General features: G+C 36.9%; 1 protein-coding gene across 3 annotated transcripts in view; it reads left to right on the top strand.

The window, feature by feature from the left end:
* The window catches only part of SCFD1 (sec1 family domain containing 1), a 112,696-nt gene that overhangs the window by 79,148 nt on the left and 14,245 nt on the right, over nucleotides 1-19,303 (top strand). For all 3 annotated transcript variants that reach the window (XM_037037418.1, XM_037037419.1, XM_037037420.1), the window contains 4 exons: nucleotides 8,162-8,215; nucleotides 12,435-12,487; nucleotides 14,680-14,713; nucleotides 15,552-15,617. In XM_037037418.1, coding sequence (XP_036893313.1) covers nucleotides 8,162-8,215; nucleotides 12,435-12,487; nucleotides 14,680-14,713; nucleotides 15,552-15,617 — 207 coding nt within the window. The remainder of the gene's footprint in view (nucleotides 1-8,161; nucleotides 8,216-12,434; nucleotides 12,488-14,679; nucleotides 14,714-15,551; nucleotides 15,618-19,303) is intronic.

The raw sequence follows: 19,303 nt of genomic DNA, 5'->3' as shown, positions 1-19,303 counted from the left end.
AGGGGAAACTGAGACTCAGCTGACAGTGGACTACTGCGGCAGTTGCCCCTGGTGGGAGAAACTCCCAGTCACACGTGAGTCCCTTAGTGCGCTAGAGACAAGCAGGTGAGCTGCACAGTTCCCTCTCTGGGCTCTCCCCCACAGGCAGCACGCAGCGCAGCAAGTAGGGTTGCCTGCCCTCTTACTGTTTAGCAGGGGCCCCAAGCAAAGAAATAGGGCCAAAGTGAAAGAGCAGAGCAAACCTTCAGAAAGAGAGCTAAGCAATGAGGAGATAGCCAACCTGTCTGATGGGGAATTTCAAGCCCTGGTAATCAAAATGCTCACAGAACTAATTGAGCTTGATCGAAAAATGAAAAAACAAATGAAGGATACCCAAAGTGAAATAAAGCACAATATTCAGGGAACCAACAGTGACAAGAAGGAAACCAGGATTCAAAGCAAGAATTGGGAACAAAAGGAAGAAATAAAGAGCTAGCCAGGACAGAATGAAGAAACCAAAAAAATGAAGAGAATCTTACAAATCTCTGGGACAACCTGAAATGTTACAATATCCAAATTATAGGGGTGCCAGAAGGAGAACAACAACAGCAAGAAATTGAAAACTTATTTGAACAAATAATGACGGATATCTTCCCCAATCTGGCGAAGGAAACAGACTTCTAGGAAGCCCAGAGAGTCCCAAAGAAGTTGGACCCAAGGAGGAACACACCACAGCACAACTTCATTAAGTTACCCAAGATTAAAGACAGAAATCTTAAAAGAAGAGGAAACAGAAAAGTTACCTACAAAGAGGAGCCCTTAAGACTATCAGCTGATTTCTCAAAAGAAACCTTGCAGGCAAGAAGGGGCTGGAAAGAAATGTTTGAAGCCATGAAAGGCAAAGATCTACGTCCAAGATTACTCTATCCAGCAAAGCTTTCATTCAGAATGGATGGGCAAAGAAAGTGCTTCCCAGATAAGGTCAAGTTAAAGGAGTCCATTGTCACCAAGCCCTTATTATATGTTAAATGTTAAAAGGAAAAAGAAGATGATCAAAAATAGGAAGAGTAAAATGACAACAAACACAACTATCAACAAATGAACCTAAAAAAAAAGACAGACAATGAAAACAAAAACTAAGCAAACAACCAGAACAGGAACAGAATCAGAGAACTGGACATCACATGGAGTGATTTCATTGGGGAGGAGGATGGGAAGAATAAGGGGGAAAAGGTACAGGGAAGAAGAAGCATAATTAGTATGCATAAAAAATGGTATTAGGAAACTGAGAATTCAAAGAACTTATATATACAACCCGTGGACATGAACTAAGGGTGGGGAATGATGGAGGTTTAGAGGGCAGGGCTCAGGGGGGATAAAGGGGAAAACTGTAATAGAATAATCAATGAAAAATACTTTAAAAAAAGAATAGTAAGGCATACTTTATTCAGGGGGACTGTTGCAAAAGGGAACCACTGCAGTTTTATAGCTGCAGGGAGAGATCGGGCTCAGTTCCAGATACATCAAGTTAAGGTGAGAATTTAAAGCCAGGGAGCAGGGTCGGGTCAATGTATGCAAAATTACTAAAAGTAAATCTCAGAGGTAGAGGGGAATTCTGGCCAAACCAGCCTAACAGGGTTTTGCTGAAGATAGGCCAATGTGATCAGACATCACCTGGGAGGTGGTAGGGGGTCAGTAACCTGATTCAGATACCAAGGATGATCAAATATTAAGGATAGGGGATTCTGGCCAAACTGACTTAGCAGGATTCTTTCTAAAGTTGGAAAATGCAAAGACAGACAGAAGTTCAAAAGCCAAGGCCCAGTTGAAGCAGCTCGAAAGAGCCTCAGTAGAAATGTGTCAGGGAGAGGGTCTTTTGTCACACCAGTTTATTTACCATCTACTCTGGACAGGATATTTTGTTACGGGGAGCCAAGAGGAATCACCAGTTCCTAAGATAATGTCTGTCTTTTGCTAGATAGACTTGTATAACCACATGTAGTTAAGTTTATTTTTAAGAAAAATTACATATTTTTTTTAACCTGTCACTTTTAGAAGGAAATCCTAATAGTAAGATTCTGTAAATAATTTGTCATAAATAACTCATAGCATTATAGACTTAAATCTTTGGAATGATCATATTTATTTTTGAACTCATTACCTATAGTCACATGATATATGCCCCCTAATGATGCCAGTAAGAGGTATCTAAACTTATCAACTCAAATATTTTATTGTGCTAACACAAAATTTTGAGGGGAGTGTTGTATAAGGGAATAAAATGTTAACGAGAAAAAATACAATAAGAAAATACTAAAATTTTATTTTATTTAGAGTTCTTAAAATACAAAAATTCGTTGTTCTCTGTGACTACAAGTCCCTTTGGTGTCTTGAAATTGCAAATAATAAACAACTTTGATACAGGAAGTTGTTCATTTATACAAGTAAAATTTGAAATTACTGGTGGCCCTCTCTATACAACATTATTGCCACTACTACTAGAAAAGCCATGCCATTTTTTAAGTGGATATTAATAAGACTTTTTAGGTTCAAATTAGAGGAAATACTTTTTGATTTGGGTGGGGGACTATATTGTGAAGTAAAAATAAAAGTCATATTATAAAACAGCAAGTCTAAGATGAAAGAAAAAAATAGAGGATACTTAAAGATACACTTCATATACCTAAGTTTTAAATGTCTTTTTCCAGGTGAGTATTTATCTCTGATTATTTCCATATGACACTTCCCTGGAATTCTATTGTAGAATCAAAGGAATGAACATTTCTAATTGGTCTTAATAAATATTTCCAAATATCCCTCCGGAAAAGTACCAATTTGCCGTGACAGTGCCTGTTTCTCTACTTCATGTTCAAATCTCAACACATGTGTTTATAATGTTTGCCAATTCATTACTTTAAAAGTTTCTTGTTGAGAAATATTTAAGCTAATACAAGTCCATTTTTAAAGTTACACTGCCCCAATGTTCTGCATGTTAGAGGCACTGTGATGGGAGACCTAGGGCCGGGGAGCGGTGAGGAAAGAGGTCCCACAGGGAGACTGCTGGAGATGACTTCTGCTTCACACTTAATAAACTCTGAGTTACTTACACCGTTAATGTCTCTGAATGTTGTTTTGGACTTTACCGGATTCTAAGCTTTAAATAAAATAGAAAAAAAGTTTTCTGGTCACATTCAGTTTTTTAGGTCACTTAAAATAGTTTTGTATGTTTTATTTCTTGGGCAGCATAAGTTTTATGCATCACAAGCATAAGCTGTCACATAAGAGACCACTCGAATGATACTCACAGATTTGGAATACATTTGTGTACAGCAATGTGATGATGAATAATGTTGCATAAAGTTGCATAATTTAAAAGTCTTCAGTTTCACTTTATTTGGCTTGTTTGCTAAAGTAATCCCTCTTAAAAAATGAATTAACAAATAAATTGCAAGCAGTGGAATTCAATAGATTAAAAAAGATTTAAAAGATCTATCATTCAATTGCAGTGTATGGCCCTTAGTAAGATTCTGATTTAAACAAGAAAACTGAAAAGGAAGTTGGCGGAACCAGAAAATTTTAACACTAACCAGATTTTGAGCTACATTAAGAAATTGTTCATTGTTTTAAGTGTGGTAATAGTGGTAGAGGGTTTTGGGATGTTTTCTGGGTTTTATATATATATATATATATCTTATTGATCATGCTATTGCAGTTGTCCCATTTCCCCCTTTCATTTCCCTCCGCCCTGCACACCCTCTCCCATCCACATTCCCCATCTTTAGTTCATGTCCATGTGTCTTAAGTTCTTTAGCTTCTACATTTCCCACACTATTCTTGCCCTCCCCCTGTTTTCTACCTACCATCTATGCTACTTATTCTCTGTACCTTTTCTCCCTTTCTCCTCCTCCCACTCCCCTGTTGCTAACCCTCCATGTGATCTCCATTTCTGTGGTTCTGTTCCTGTTCTAGTCATTTGCTTAGTTTGTTTTTGTTTTAGGTGTGGTTGTTAATAACTGTGAGTGTGCTGTCCTTTCACTGTTCATATTTTTCATCTTCTTTTTCTTAGATAAGTCCCTTTAACATTTCATATAATAAGGGCTTGATGACGATGAATTCCTTGAACTCGATCTTATCTGAGAAGCACTTTATCTGTCCTTCCATTCTAAATGAAAACTTTGCTGGATAAAGCAGTTTTGGATGTAGGTCTTTGGATTTCATGACTTGGAATACTTCTTTCCAGCCCCTTCTTGCCTGGAAGGTCTCTTTTGAGAAATCAGCTGACAGTCTGATGGGAACTCCTTTGTAGGTGACTGTCCCCTTATCTCTTGCTGCTTCTAAGATTCTCTCCTTCATTTTAATCTTGGCTAATGTAATTATGATGTGCCTGGTATGTTCCTTCTTGGGTCCAACTTCTTTGGGTCTCTCTGAGCTTCCTGGACGTCTATTTCCTTTGCCAGACTGGGGAAGTTCTCCATTATTTGTTCAAATATGTTTTCCACTCGTGACTTTTTTTTCCCCTTCTGGTACCCCTATAATTCGGATGTTGGAACGTTTAAAGATGTCCTGGAGGTTCCTAAGCCTCTCCTCATTTTTTTGAATTCTTGTTTCTTTATTCTTTTCCGGTTGGATGTTTTGTTCTTCCTTCTGGTCCACTCCCTTGATTCGAGCCCCAGTTTCCTTTCCATCACTATTGGTTTCCTGTGCATTTCCCTTCATTTCAATTAGTTTAGCCTTCATATGTTCCTCTAATTTGTGACTATAATCAACCAGTTCTGTGAGCATCCTGATCACCAGTGTTTTGAACTGTGCATCTGATAGGTTGGCTATTTCCTGGTCGCTTAGAGTTATCGGCTCTGAGGCTTTGAGTTCTTGAGCCATAGTTTGGACTGTTTGTGCCTGTTACGTATGAGGAGCAGAGCCCTAGGTGTTCACCAGGGTGGGGCAACTCAGTTCGCTGGGTTGTGACCCTGTATGTGGGGGCGGGGTCAAAGGAAATCAATGGCGGTCCCCTCTGCCTCCTCCCACCTCCGGGGCCGCGGGGTCGGTCTCACCGCTCACATCTCTGCTCATTTATCTGCGGGAGAATGTTTGACTGCGTTCAGCCTGCCCTGCACCCTCAATGAGTCTGTGATGCTACCCCGGCTGCCTGCGTGCCTGGGTCGGTGGGGGGGGGGTCCTTCCTGCTCCGCCCCTCTTATTGTCCCACTTGAAAGGTTCGTTGTTGTCGGACTTCCGTATAGTTCACTTTTCTGTTCTTGGGCTGCGTCTTTGTGTACTAAACCTTTGTTGTATTCGAACTTGGTTGTGGGAGAAGGCACAGTGTTTCCATCTACGCCTCCATCTTGGCAGAAGTCCCCCCAAAAAATCTTATTTTGATAGTCAATGAAGGTTTATCGTGAAACATTGTTCACGATAAACATTGTTTATCGTGAAACATTTAAATTTTTCAGTTATTTTCACTAACAAAAATAAAATGACTCATGGCTTTATTTTTACAAATTTTTTAAAGAATTTTCTTTATTGCACAGATCAAATAAAACAAATCAGGGAACTAAACAGAATTATATGTAAATAGAGAAATGTATAAAATTAATTTTAGCCCTGGCTGGTGTAGCTCAGTGGATTGAGCACGGGCCTGCGAACCAAAGGATCGTGGTTCAATTCCCAGTCAGGGCACATGCCTGGGTTGCAGGCCAGTTCCCAGCAGGGGCCAGTTCCCAGCAGGGGACACATGAGAAGCAACCATACATTGATATTTCTCTCTCTCTTCCCCTTCCCTTCTAAAGGTAAATAAAATCTAAAAAATAAATAAATGAAATTTTAAAAATTTTAATTTTAGTAAAATCTTATAATTTATCATATTCCCATGATCCAGATTTTTAAAAATTATTTCTCCTTGTTATGTTGCAAAGTACTTCATCATCTTCGGATAGTATTGCATGGAATAAATTTATAACTAGTTTTTTCTTTTGGATAAAGCATTTATATAGATTTAAATCTTCTTGGATTTAGAGAAAAGTTATAGTTGATACTTATTCTTACATAGATAAGCTCAATTTTATTTGAAACAAAATTTAAAAGGTAAAATTTTGTGCTACATTTTTTAAAAATTCTAAATAATAGAATTCAGGAAGCACATTTAGTCAGCTTGAGTATTTGGTCCTTGTGTTTATATTAAAAAGTTCCTGGCCAATACAAATATGAGAGAATAATGAATTTCACTTGCCTAACTCCACTGCTGCGATTATACCTTAAGGACCCTGAAACACCAGTTCAAAAGAACCTGTACACCTTAATGTTCATAGCAGCACAATTTATAATAGTCAAGTGCTGGAATCAGGCTGAGTGCCCATGTGCCCTTCAGTAAATGAGTGGATCAAAAAACTGTAGTACACAACTGAACATAAAAAACAAAAGCTAAGCAAACAAGTAGAACAGGAGCAGAATCACAGAAATGGAGATCACATGGAGGGTTATCAGTGGGTAGCAGGAGGCAGACAGTGGAGGGAAAAGGTACAGGGCATAAGAAGCAGAATAGGTAAGCACAAAATAGGAGGAGGCTAAGAATAGTATAGGAAATGGAGACAAGAACTTATGTAAAACTCACGGACATGAACTGTGACAGGTGGGTGCTGGAGGGTGGGGGGGCAGTGCAGGGAGGAGGGGGAAAGGGGAGAGAAAAATGGGACAAGTGTAATAGCATAATCAATAAAATACACTTCAAAAAAGAACCCTGTAGTACATTTATACAGTGGAATACTACGCAGCAAAAAGAAAGGAGCTCCTACACTTCTCAACAGCATGGATTGAACTGGAGAGCATTATGCTAAATGAAACCACCCAAGTGGTAAAAGACAAATACCACATCATCTCACCTATAAGTGGAACCCAATTAACAAAACAAACAAGCAAGCAAAATATAACCAGAGACATTGAAATTAAGAACAAACTGGCAGTAATCACAGGGGATGGGAAGGTGGGGTTCAGTGGGGCAGGGAAGAGTGGTGGGGGGAAATGGAGACAACTGTTCTTGAACAATTTTTAAAATTCAGCTATTCTGAGAATGTTGTACACATAGATGAATACAATGAAAATAATTGTTATGTGACAACAAACAAAGAAAAGGCTTTTACTTGCCTTTATAATCTAGGGAAAGTCAAATTAAAAATGCATATCATCTGTTTGTGCAAAGCAGTACTTTCCTTAATGATAATCCATTTTAGTAACAATAAAATGTTTTATGACCTAAGGAAAGTAAAACTTGTAAAATATACTGTGTCATCTAATCAGACTTAATGTTGCCTTTGTTGTATAAAGAAACAAAACCGTTTTTCAGAACATCCTGTACAGTTCAGGAAACATCAGTGCAGAATGGGCAGAACACCATCCCCGTTAGGGGTGCACTTCGAATAGGTGTAATAGGCAAATTTTCTACACTCCATGCGTTATTTTCAAAATAATGATAAAAATTATCAGATGGAAACGTAACGGTAGTATTCCTGATCCCAAAGCATGTAAGCATGTCAGAAGACAATCTCCTCCCAGCGTCAGTGTTACATTTCATGTGCAGGGTGGGATTTTTTTTCTGCAAGGAGACACCGCAGAGTGTCACTGAAAATTGGGAGTTTGTGCCAGGCAATAAAAATGGTCAGTAATATATACCAAATTACCAGTTGGTATATATTAATTTCCCATTTTTTAAAGAGTACAAGTATCTTTTTGGCTTTGAAGAACATGCATTAGAAATGAAAGAACACTATTAGGTCATTTAATCTCATACATTTTCACGAATTTTAAGATGCTTTGTATTTAAACTTAAAATTTGGAAAAAGGAAATTTTAAAAATAACAATGGAAATCTTATATGATCAAAACAAAAGCTTGCAATTACTAGTATTAAAAAACAAACATCTAACAAAAGTAAAAAGCCCAAATGTACATTTGTACTAAAAACTTGATACACCTACACCCTAAAAGGACCTTTTGATATAGAATTTTATTTTTCTAAGGAAACTTGAATAGTTCCAATAGTATTTACATCTGTGAAACCATTCACAGAATGCTTAATCTTAGAATGTGTTTAATTAAAAAGCGAGCATACTTAACTAGAGTATGATTAGGTTGTTGTGACAATAGAGAACTTTGATTTGTTTTTCTCATGAAAATACTAATCTCTTCCACAGAATCTGCCTGTTACTCGTATTTTAGACAATCTCATGGAGATGAAGTCAAACCCCGTGAGTAGCATATAACATTATATGTGTAAAATTTTTAAACATGTTAAACTGTATGAAAGGCAGTAAAATCTGAGTTTGTTTTGACCTTAATCACAACAGACTACATGAGGGAAAGAAAAGAACCGTGTTCTCAAAGAGCCATTTTTTAGCCATTATCACAGATAAGGGGAACTGATTTCTCAGTTGCTGTTACCTCATTATGGCCAGTTCTCACCCAAATTAAATGTAGATTAGATTCTATGTGTATAATTAAATGTAAAATATATTCTAAGGAGCAGGTTTCTATAAATGAAAAAGAGCAATAAGCATCGGCTGGTACAATATAAAGAGTACCAGACCAATTTTCTGAAATTTAAAATTAGAGGAGGAATGCATAGTGGAGTTTTTACATACATGTATTCAGGTGGTACTGAATTTTTGGGGGCTGAAAACTAAATTGTTGGGTAAATAGACAAATGAGTAAATGTTGTTAGCATTTACTTAAAGAATGGGTTTTCAAGCTATCTGTTTACAATTCAAGACAGGAATGTGAAAATTACCACAATCTGTTTTCGAAACAGCCCGGCTTGTTACTGTGGCAACTAGAGAGTGGTTATCTTCACCAGAGTCTGCAGTTGAGAGGCAGCATGATCCTAATCCCACCAGTGCCCTAGTCGAGTTGGTCTGGATCATCATAGCCTTGGTGGCGAGGCTGAAGATCCTAAACATGTATTTGTACTAAAAACTCAATACACCCACACATTAAAAAGAACTTTTGATTTAGAATTACCTGTTTCTATGGAAATTTGAGTACAGTAAGAAAGAGAATTACAACAGGATCTTCAGATTAATGTGTAATTTTTCATAATTATTAAAATGTGATTTTATGATATTAAAGGACATTAACAAAAACATATTTTAAAACCTGCCCATGTGAAAACAAAGAAACAGTGTAATAAAACATTCCCAAGAGGGGCAGTTAACAATTGTGAGAGGAGTTAAGAGAATTGTCTATAATAATAAGCTAAAAAGAATAGGATTCTTCCATCTGAGAATCAATATAGAGAAAGGGGTATACAATGTAGTAATATTAGACTTTCTTACTATATCTCAGAATATATGAAGAAGGAGCTCTCTTGAAAAAGCCTGCAAGAAGATAATTTATAACTAATTATCTTAGAGACTACTACTTCTTTATAGGCAGTAAATATTCCAAACAATAATAAAGAATAAAAGTATAAATAAACACAAAATTTTAGACAGACGCCAAATCTACAAGGAGTTAAGGAAATTTAGCATATTTTATTGCTGTCCCTAATCTTGAAGTTGAAATGATGCATAACAATAATAATGGTAATAGCTAACATTTATTGCACATGTAGGTGCCAGGAACCATTCAAAACATTTTTTAATTACCCTTTTAGTCCTTATTAGAATCTTCTAAGAAAAATACCATTTTACTATTATTCTCATTTTTTGGCATGAGAAAACTGTGGCACAATGGGGCCAATTAATTTGCTCAAGGACACACAGCTAATAAGGCAGAATTGGGCAGGCCACATTTTTTCACCACCATGCTGTATTATTGAGGACAAGAGCCATGACCTTCATGAAACTTTAAGAAAACATTAGAAGTAAATTTTGGAAATGGAAGAGAGGAAACCAAGAGATGTTAAGTGACTTTTCCCAAGGCACACTATATTTAGTAGCAGGACTGGAATCCAAAACCTGTTACTCTGTTTTCCTGCCGACTGGTCATTCCACCATAAATGTGCCTTCCACAACAGTTTCTGTTATAGACACACGGATTATGAGTCTTATTCAGATGTTTCTCCAAGTGTATAAGTTCATTAGTTCTGTTGACTCCTCATAATTGAAGGAACATTACTACAGATATTTTTCATTAGAAAAATTATCATGGTTTGCTGGGTATAGTGTGCACCCATGCTTTTGGCCCAAACTTTCAGGGGGGAAATCTTTTGTTTTAATTTTTTAATTCAATTTTGTATTTATATTTAGAAAAAAATTATCATCATATTCCAGGGTATTGTTTTGCATACAGATATTGTTACTGCTTTCTAGAGTTATACTTTTAATGCATAAGCATAAGTAAAAGAATTAAAAACATTTCATGTAGATACAGAATTAGTACTATTCATGTATAATGCACAGCCTTATTTTTCCCTCAAAAATTTGGGCCAAAAAAGTGCACATTATTCATGTCAAAACATGGAGTAAATATTTTCTACTTTGAAAGCATTTTTTCGTCTATCTGCTAGGTGAAGTAGCTTCTTGCACTTTTTCTGATCCATTTCCTGTTTGCAGATAGATAAATTATTTTAGAGGCATTGATGAGATTAGCAAGTGTACTGAGTTAGACTTAGTAATCTTGAATGTGTCTTATATCAAGGGCTTTAAAATGCTATAGGCTACTTCTAGATGGGTTTTTATCATTTACATTTGTTAATGAAGTGTTCTCTTTTGATTTGTCTTGATTGAATAAATTGAAAGAAAGGGATTAATCTGTATCAGATAATATCTGGCCTTGTAAATCTAGCTGTTAGGGGCTTCCTGGAGCAAAGTGTTAATGGATTCTGACACTGTGTTTAGGTTCATCGAGAGTTCTGTGACACTGTTCACCACTGAGTACAGGACCTGACAGTGACAATACGAGCATAATTTGTCATCTGTCAGGTTTGGGTAGCCCCATATACACTCCAGAAAAGCATGAGTTTTTACGGCTCATAGGCAGTAAAGCAGTACTTTCCAACTCCTTTAATATCAAAAAGCTAGTTTCCAGTTTAGATGAGGTCCACAATCCCTCTCCACCACTGCTGAATTCCAAAAAGTTCTGAAACCTGAAAGCTTTTGTATAATTAATTTGGTGGCAAAACCTAGCCTTAATTCAAGTTGAGGCCCTTTATAGTTTTTGTTTATCTCACTTTGTGTTAATATTCATATATTTAGTTGCAGAATAGTGCTGTGTTAGATTATGGAGGCTGCCCACTGGGAGTGTGACATGTACAGCTCATGCAGGACACCGTCCATCTAAAATTACTCTAAAATTAAAAATTCCAAAGTACACCTAACTCCGAGTGTTTCAAATAAGAGAGATTGTGAACCTATATTAGGTATTATGTACATTTGGTAAAATTACGAACAAATAATGTAATAAAATTCTAAAAACAAAACTACATAACTTCTAAAGCATGCAAGGTCTGTCCAGAAGGTAACCAGCCATGTACTATGAAAAACAGGGGCATTTATTTACTGAAGAAGATAAAAGAAACATTATACATAGGACAATGACTCCTCAGTCCCCTTTGAAGTAGGCACCTTGGGACTTCACACACTTCTCCCAGTTGTCATCAGCTGCCCCGTAGTATTTTTCTGAATCTCATCAATGATCTGAAATCTCTTCCTTTTCAAAGGTGATTTTAGTTTTGCGAAAAGCCAGGAGTCACAGGGTGCCAAATCGGGCACCCTGTGAGAGGCTGAGTCACCTGGGTGATTGGATGTTTTGCCAAAAAACTCTCCATGAGAAGGGTGGCCACATTGTCATGCTGGAGCTGCCAGTCACCAGCTGTCCATAGCTGTGGCCTTCTGAACCATCTGAATAGTTCCTGTGGAGAAATGTTCAAGCTTAATGCAAAGTTTGATGCTCTGTTTGCTCAGTCATTTTGTATGCAACAGGCACACAGTACACATGCTCACTCAGTGGCATCTGTTACCCCCCACTGACTAGTGCAGTAAACTTATCATTATTCATGCATGAGCATTCCAGTCCACTTTTCGTGGCTGCCAGGTTACGTCAATGTCAGGCAAACCATTCTCATTGTATTAACAACGACTGGAGTATTTCTGAACAGACCTCGTATTTTCAAGGAACAATATGCCTAAGGGTTAAGAGCTGGAGCATTAAAACTAGACCACCTGGGCTCAAATACTGGAGTTAACATTACTTGCTAATTATGTAACCTGGGGAAAGTTATGTGTTCTCTCTGTACTCTCCCTTGTTCACCTAAAAAGTAGGTATAATAATAACTATCTCATAAACACTATCGAGATTAAGTAATTTCATTGAAAGCATCAGAATAATGCTTTAACACATACTAAATGCCTGGTGAATGGTGGTGGTGGTAGTTACACATTCTACCAAATTAATAGATTCATTAAAGTAAATACCCTAAGCTACTGTACTTTTCTGAAGAGTTATGGTAAAATTCTGTTTTTGTAATAGGAAACTGATGACTATAGATACTTTGATCCCAAAATGCTACGGGGCAGTGACAGGTAAGCAGCTCTTGTGTGTGTGTTGTAGGTTTCCCCAACCCTGTGAAGGTTGGAAATAATGTAATTGGTTGTTGTTCTAAATCACAAACTACTTAATATTAAAAACTCAAACTACATAGAAAACTGTTAACAGTATGTATAATCTCATTACCCAGAGATAGTCACTGGTAAGTATACTTAAAACATTTTGGCGCTTTTTCTTCCAATATATACACATAAAAAAGTACCTTTAGATGTTTTTCGTTTTGTTTTTAGTGAAATAATGGTGGCATTACAAGCTGCAGCAGAGGGGGAACTTAGATAATGTGTGTCTTTTTAAATAAATATTCTTATTGGACTACATAAAAAAATGGCTTTATGTTAGATACCAGTTGTTTTGTTGTTTTTATTTAACTGGCCCATTTCATCTTAGTTGCTATGAATTGCTATAAATACTTCTTTATGGCAATTTTACAGAGTATCTGAGATACTGTACAGATAATTTCTGTATTTTATGACAAAAATGTGATAAGGTATATGTTTATTATGTATATTATTTTTCAAGATTTAATTCATGGTGATATGAAAAATAGCCTACAAGATGCAAAGAAAGAATAGGCAGAATTAGGAAAGAGAAGAGCCTTGGTTGGAATCATTGCCTTTAGCCTGAGAACTTGGGTGAAGCTGCTTTCTTGCTTATACCTTATGTTTGGGACCTTTAGAACTTTGTCTTTGCTTTTGCCCCAGGCCTTCAGGTCTTTGTAGGTGGTCAGCACAGATCATCTAATCTCCAGGTAGTTGATTGGTTCTTTGGTAACTTAAAAGGTTATCTTTGTTTCTGAATTTAAAAAACCACTAGGGTTGCAAAAGGAAGCTACTGATTGTAGCTGGTAACAAAGAATTTGACAAAGAATAAATTATAGGAGAGAATGAAGAGTGATAACTAATGGGTATGGGCTTCTTTTAAAAATGATACAAAGGTTCTGAAATTGGTTTTACAATGCTATAAATATGCTAAAAACCACAGAGTAGACACTTTAAAATGGTGGATTTTACAACTCTATCTTGATATTCCCCAAGTTACATTTTGCCCTTCCTTGCATTTGCATATGGCTAACACGAGAAACTGTCATCTGGCTTGAAGTTTATGATAATGAGGGGGAATGTTGGCCTTGATGAGACAGAGGAGTTCAGGCTTTCATTTTTATTTAGACATTTCCTTCTCCTGAGCTATCTCATCACTACTAGACCCTGGTTATTAGAATGCTGTGCTGTTTAATATTTAAGTGTTGCCTCTCTTCACTCCATGTCTACACTTAGAGAAACTAGAAGAACTTACACTCTAGAAGGAAGTTAAATGCTGACGAGGTGTTTCAATCGAATGGGCTTCTGGTCCCTTCTGTGAGATATTTAGATGGGCCTTAGAAATGAGGGAAAGATGACAGAACTGTGGAATCTGCCTCTGAATAATGAAGAAAAGTTATAATAGCTCACTTCTCTTGGTTGGGATTTTTAAATATTGCTCCTGAGGAAAAACTAAGTTGTCTTTGTACAGCCTATTTTAGCACTCAAAAGAAGTATCTTACTCACAAAGCTTTGAAAAACATCTTTACTAAAAGACCTGTTGGACACCAAGGAAGTATTTTGAAAATATAGTATAAATATATAAATAAATCGTAATTTATATGCAATATTAACATAGAAGGAAATAAGCTACAGCAAATGCAGATCCCTCCTCCCATCGCCCTTTATTTTGCAAATTGTTGTTATCCTTCCCCTACATGTATCTACATAGTTTTTTACACATATAGATACACTGTAATATTGTGTTGAATATGGTAAAATTCTGCATCATTTACCACTAAAATATATACTTTATCATCTCATCTCATCCCAGACTTCCATTCCTTATGGGAGTGCTGCTTAATTGCCTTTCCTTCTCCTAATCAGTCTTCCCCTAGAGTTTTATTTTAAAGTCAGCAAGTTGTCCATTTCCTTTTAGATACTGAGACATGTACCTCTTCTATATTCTTCCTCTGCATCCCAAGTCATTACCTGGCTACACAAAACTAAAGGACTCACCGTCCAAGAAGATGAAGGAGGAAGACTTGTAAATTCTTAATTGTGTGCATGTGTGTATTTTTCCCAGGCTTATTTTTATCTATCAGAAAAGCCTTTGGTGAAATTTTCAGTATGGTTTTTCTTTGTTACAGCTCAGTTCCAAGGAACAAAAACCCATTCCAAGAGGTAAGTTCCATAAAAATAATCTCCCCCTGAAAAGGGAAGTTGAAAATGCGACTGAGCCGTCAAAAAGATCCTTGTCCTAAATGTGGCTTTCTTCTGGTGACTCTAGGGCAGTCCTGATGATTCCAACTCTGTGTGCCCACGATTCTTTTGAAAAGAATTCTTAGCAGCTTTGCTTTTCGGATTTGCAAAGTTGCTTATACTGACAATCATTCAAGCTTAAAACAACTGACACAAAATTAAGTAATTTTCTGAAAAAGAAGTCTTTAACAAAGTCTCTATGTTTGGAATTTATTGGATTCCAAACTTCTGTGACAATATTATGACTGTGTTTTTATTTGAAATACAAAGAAGTTCCTTAATAAAAGTAAATACAATAAAGAATATACTTTATTCTAACTGTAGGTATTACTTATTAATTATTGTATTATTTTCCATATGAACAACTATAAATCTACCTTTTCCCCACCCTGTATATTAAAAATTATACAAATGTTAAATGTTCTGGTTTTTTTCTACCTACAATAAATAACCTCATATTCAAAAAATGCCTTTGGAGAAAGCTCATGGATTTATTTGCCCTTACTTAGGTGAAGAATGAGGTTTATTTTCCTCCAGCTTTCTTCTGAAAAATCTCTTTCTCATTTACTTCTCAATAGATGTTAGAAATTTATAAATTTATAGTTGAAGTAACACCAGGCATATGTATATGACCTTTGCCAGGTTTTTTTTTTAATACCTAAGTTGTGGATTACGCATCAGCCTAAAAACCATGTTTGAAAATTAAAATACAGCTTTAACAGTTTCTTTTAACCTATTTTGTTTTTGTTCGCATTTTTAGGCAATTGTTTTTGTGGTGGGAGGAGGCAACTACATTGAATATCAAAATCTTGTTGACTACATAAAGGTAAATGTTGGACTTTTTATTCTTCTATCACTTGATGTTTCATAGTTATTCTGTCTTTAGAAAACTAGCTTTCTCTAGGGGACTTTCTGTGATTCTTACATAAGCCCTTTTCTAGAGGTAGTTTAAAAATCCTGCATATAGGGGAAAATGCCCATATATTCATTGTTTTTTATTCTTAGCACATTCATTCTGGCCTAAAATTGTACATGATGTGGAATATAACGCCTTCCATGTCTTTTTGATGTAATGTGCTTTGCAGTCATCTATCTTAATGTGACTTGAAATGTTTGGCAACCTCAGTTACATCCCTCTTCCAAAAGTCTCCCTGGGTGAGATGATTTATCAAACACATTTACTGAATCATAAGCACTTTTCTCCCATCCTGTTGACTTAAATCAGTAACATACTTCTAACAAATGTAAAATGCCTGCTTTTTCAGCAAACAAGAGCTTTATAGGTAGCAAATTTGCAGTGGAGTAGTGTTCACAGCAGACAGCCTCCCGGAGTGACACCCAAGGAGAGGGACATGAGGGAAAGGGTATGACTTGAAGAACAAAAATGCCATTTAAAATGTGGGGCCAATGGAATTAGTAATTGTTAGAATATTTTATAATCTTCATTTATTCACTTAACATTAATTAATGATCACTCCTTACATCCCATGTAAGATATTAATAAAGATAGAGATTTTAGTACAGCAGGAGAAAAGAAAAATAATATGTGGGCAGATGCCACAAAGCTTCAAACTGCTGGGATCCTATTTCACTTGTACAGGACATACTTCATCTTTAGAATGTAAACCGCCAAGATCAATGTACGATACCTTGGCTCAGGGGAGCATCATCTTGTACAAGGAAGGGTCTTCTATAGCCTTTCTGGCCATAAAGCCAGAATCAGCTGCATGACCAGGTTCAAAAGCGGAAACCAGGTGAAAGTGTACAATTTCTATAAATAGTGCTGACAGTCTGGTGCAGGTTGTCTCCTGGTCTATCCATGCCCCTTGCACAGCACCGTATTAATCACTGGTCCATTTGATTCAGGTTTGACCAAGCACCAACCACATGACTGGTTCCAAGTGTTCCCAAGGCTAATAAATACAGAGTTGCCACAGACCTGCTGCAGTTGATCCTGTGCCTGTACAGTCCACACACCCCTATTCTTGATTCAGCTTTCTTAATGACACTTGTCAGCATTCTTCTTCCTGCATCTTTATTCTTGACACGGACAGAACAGAAAAAACAAAAAGGATTTATACCAAAATACTAATGATTTGTGTCGTGTAGTGACTGAAGTACCAGCATAACTTTGAGGAAACAGTGCAGTTTACCAAGCATTCCAGTGCAAACTATGATTAGTCAGGCATACAGCAGATATTTAATGTTGCTATATCCAGGTACCTTTCTAACAAATCACCTCTTAGCTTTGTAGAAATTGTACACAACGGTCTTCAACTCTGATTTGGAGCAACATCTTTTGCATGCATTTGAGCCCAACAGTATCCTAATTTTCCCTCTCCATAGGGATCCTTTAGAACGAAGGTGGCAAACACAAGGCCTGCATGCAGAATCTGGCCCTCCGCCTTGTTTTATCTGGCCCGGCACCTTGTTTCTACCTGGCAGCGCACCCAGCTCCTTGCCCCTAGTTAAGGAGTAGTTACATTTATACAGTCCTAAAATTACATTCAGCCCTTTTAAGTTAACCACAAGGCTGATATGCCCCGGTGAAAATGAGTTTGACACCCCTCCTTAGATTATGTGAAACCTATAAAATGAGAACCTGGATAAGAAAAAGAAACATTAAAATTATTCTCTTTATCTCATACACGTTTTTAGTACCATTAAGATATATCACATGAATAACTGTAGAGTAAATCTTCCTTAACCCTCCAGGCACCTGTCTTGGACCTTCAGCTTCAGATAAAGGAGACAGTTTCTTCAGGCCCTAAGGGCATCTGTAGATGTAGCTGAGAGTATGATTCTCCTACTCAGCCTCTTACAAGGTACCAACATACTGTTAGCTTTCCCTTTTAGTATTAACTTACTGGCTTCCTTTCTGAGAGTCACGACTTCTTTTCACTCATCATTCATTTTTGCCCACAACTTGGCCCCTCGTTTAGAAGACCGTCGTTAGATTCAGCCAGACAACTGGTCTGTGGGGCTGGCAGCACTATGAGACTGACCGGTGCTTTCCCTTTGCCATTCCCAGTCAAATGAAGAAAGTGTGAGCATTAAGGACCGCCTTGTGCACTGAGTAGGAAGGATGCAGAAATTACTAATCCCAGCTAAGACAGGTGAAAAGAAGAAACAGCCCACACCTGCATTCCACAGACAGATTCAGAGGCATTGTCTTGGTATCATGTTTGCAATTGATCCTGCCCTTAGAACTTATAAATACAATCTGTCCCTGTACCACAGGATCAGGCAAAGCAAGAGAAATATTTTTGGAAAGGCAGAAGAAATTTTTGCTATTTCCTGTGTTAATACCCCACTTCCTCTCTCCCTTATTTTCCCTGCAGTATCTCATTACTCTATCCAGTGTTGATTTCCCTCATTTAATTTAAGTGCCTATTATGTTGTTAACACACATTCCATCATGCAAGCCATTCTTTCTGTTTCATATTAGAGATATGCCCAATTTAGCAAGTAGGTGTTTCACTTGCCTGTTCAATTTTCAGTCAGTCCACTACTTTGTGTTTGGTAGGGTTCATAAGTCCATCTGTTATATAGGATGCTCCTTAAGCACACTGTTGAACTGCATCTGGAGCAAAATCAGTTTCTTTATCAAGTGATATGTAAAAAGTGAGTCCAAATTAAAGTGGTCTTTGTGATGGCCTCTAACGGTGTTGAGCGTATTCAGTTCAGTCACCAAGTATGTAAACCTGTCCACCTCAAACCATAGACCGTAGGCCAGTATAATTCTGTGTGGATGTTTTCATTTTTCTTAGGTATATATTCCTAGGAGTGGAGTTGCTGAGTAATTATAACTTTGTTTAACCTATTGAGGAACTACTGGACTATTTTCCAAAGTAACTATGTCATTTTACATTCCTACCAGCTGTATATAAGGGTTCTGATTTCTCAGTGTCATCACCAACACTTGATATCTTTTTTATCCTGGCTGGCCTGGCGGATATGAAATGGCATCTTATTTGTGGTTTTGATTTGCATTTCCCTAATGACTTATGATGTCAAACATTTTGTGTGCTTATTGGACATTTATATATCTTATTTGGAGAAATGTCTATTCAGATCCTTTGCTCATTTTTTAATTGGGTAATTTTTGCCTTTTTATTATTGAGTTGTAATAGTTCTTTATCTACGGTAGATATATGTCCCTTATCAGATATATGATTTGCAAATAACTTCTCCCATTCTGTGGGTTGCTTTTTGACTTTCTACACGGTCACGGTGTCCTTTATAGTACCGGTATTTGGTGGTGTTTTTTTTTTTAATTTTTTGTGAAGTCTAATTTATTATTCCTTTGTTGCTCGTGCTTTTGGTACCATATTACGAATCCTTTGCCAAGACCCCAGTTAGGAAGATTTACCCCTATATTTCTTCTGATTTTGCAGGTTTTGCTCTTACATTTAGGTCTTTGTTGATCCATTTGAATTAATTTTTGTGTGTAATGTGAAGTAAGGTTCATGGCCATCCAGTTTGTCCCAGGATGAATGTTCCCATTTATTG

The sequence above is a fragment of the Sturnira hondurensis genome, unplaced genomic scaffold (genome assembly GCF_014824575.4).
Source record: "Sturnira hondurensis isolate 20B ecotype Veracruz unplaced genomic scaffold, ASM1482457v3 Scaffold0023357, whole genome shotgun sequence".
NCBI lineage: Eukaryota > Metazoa > Chordata > Mammalia > Chiroptera > Phyllostomidae > Sturnira > Sturnira hondurensis.
This window is presented reverse-complemented; position numbering and strand designations above follow the sequence as displayed.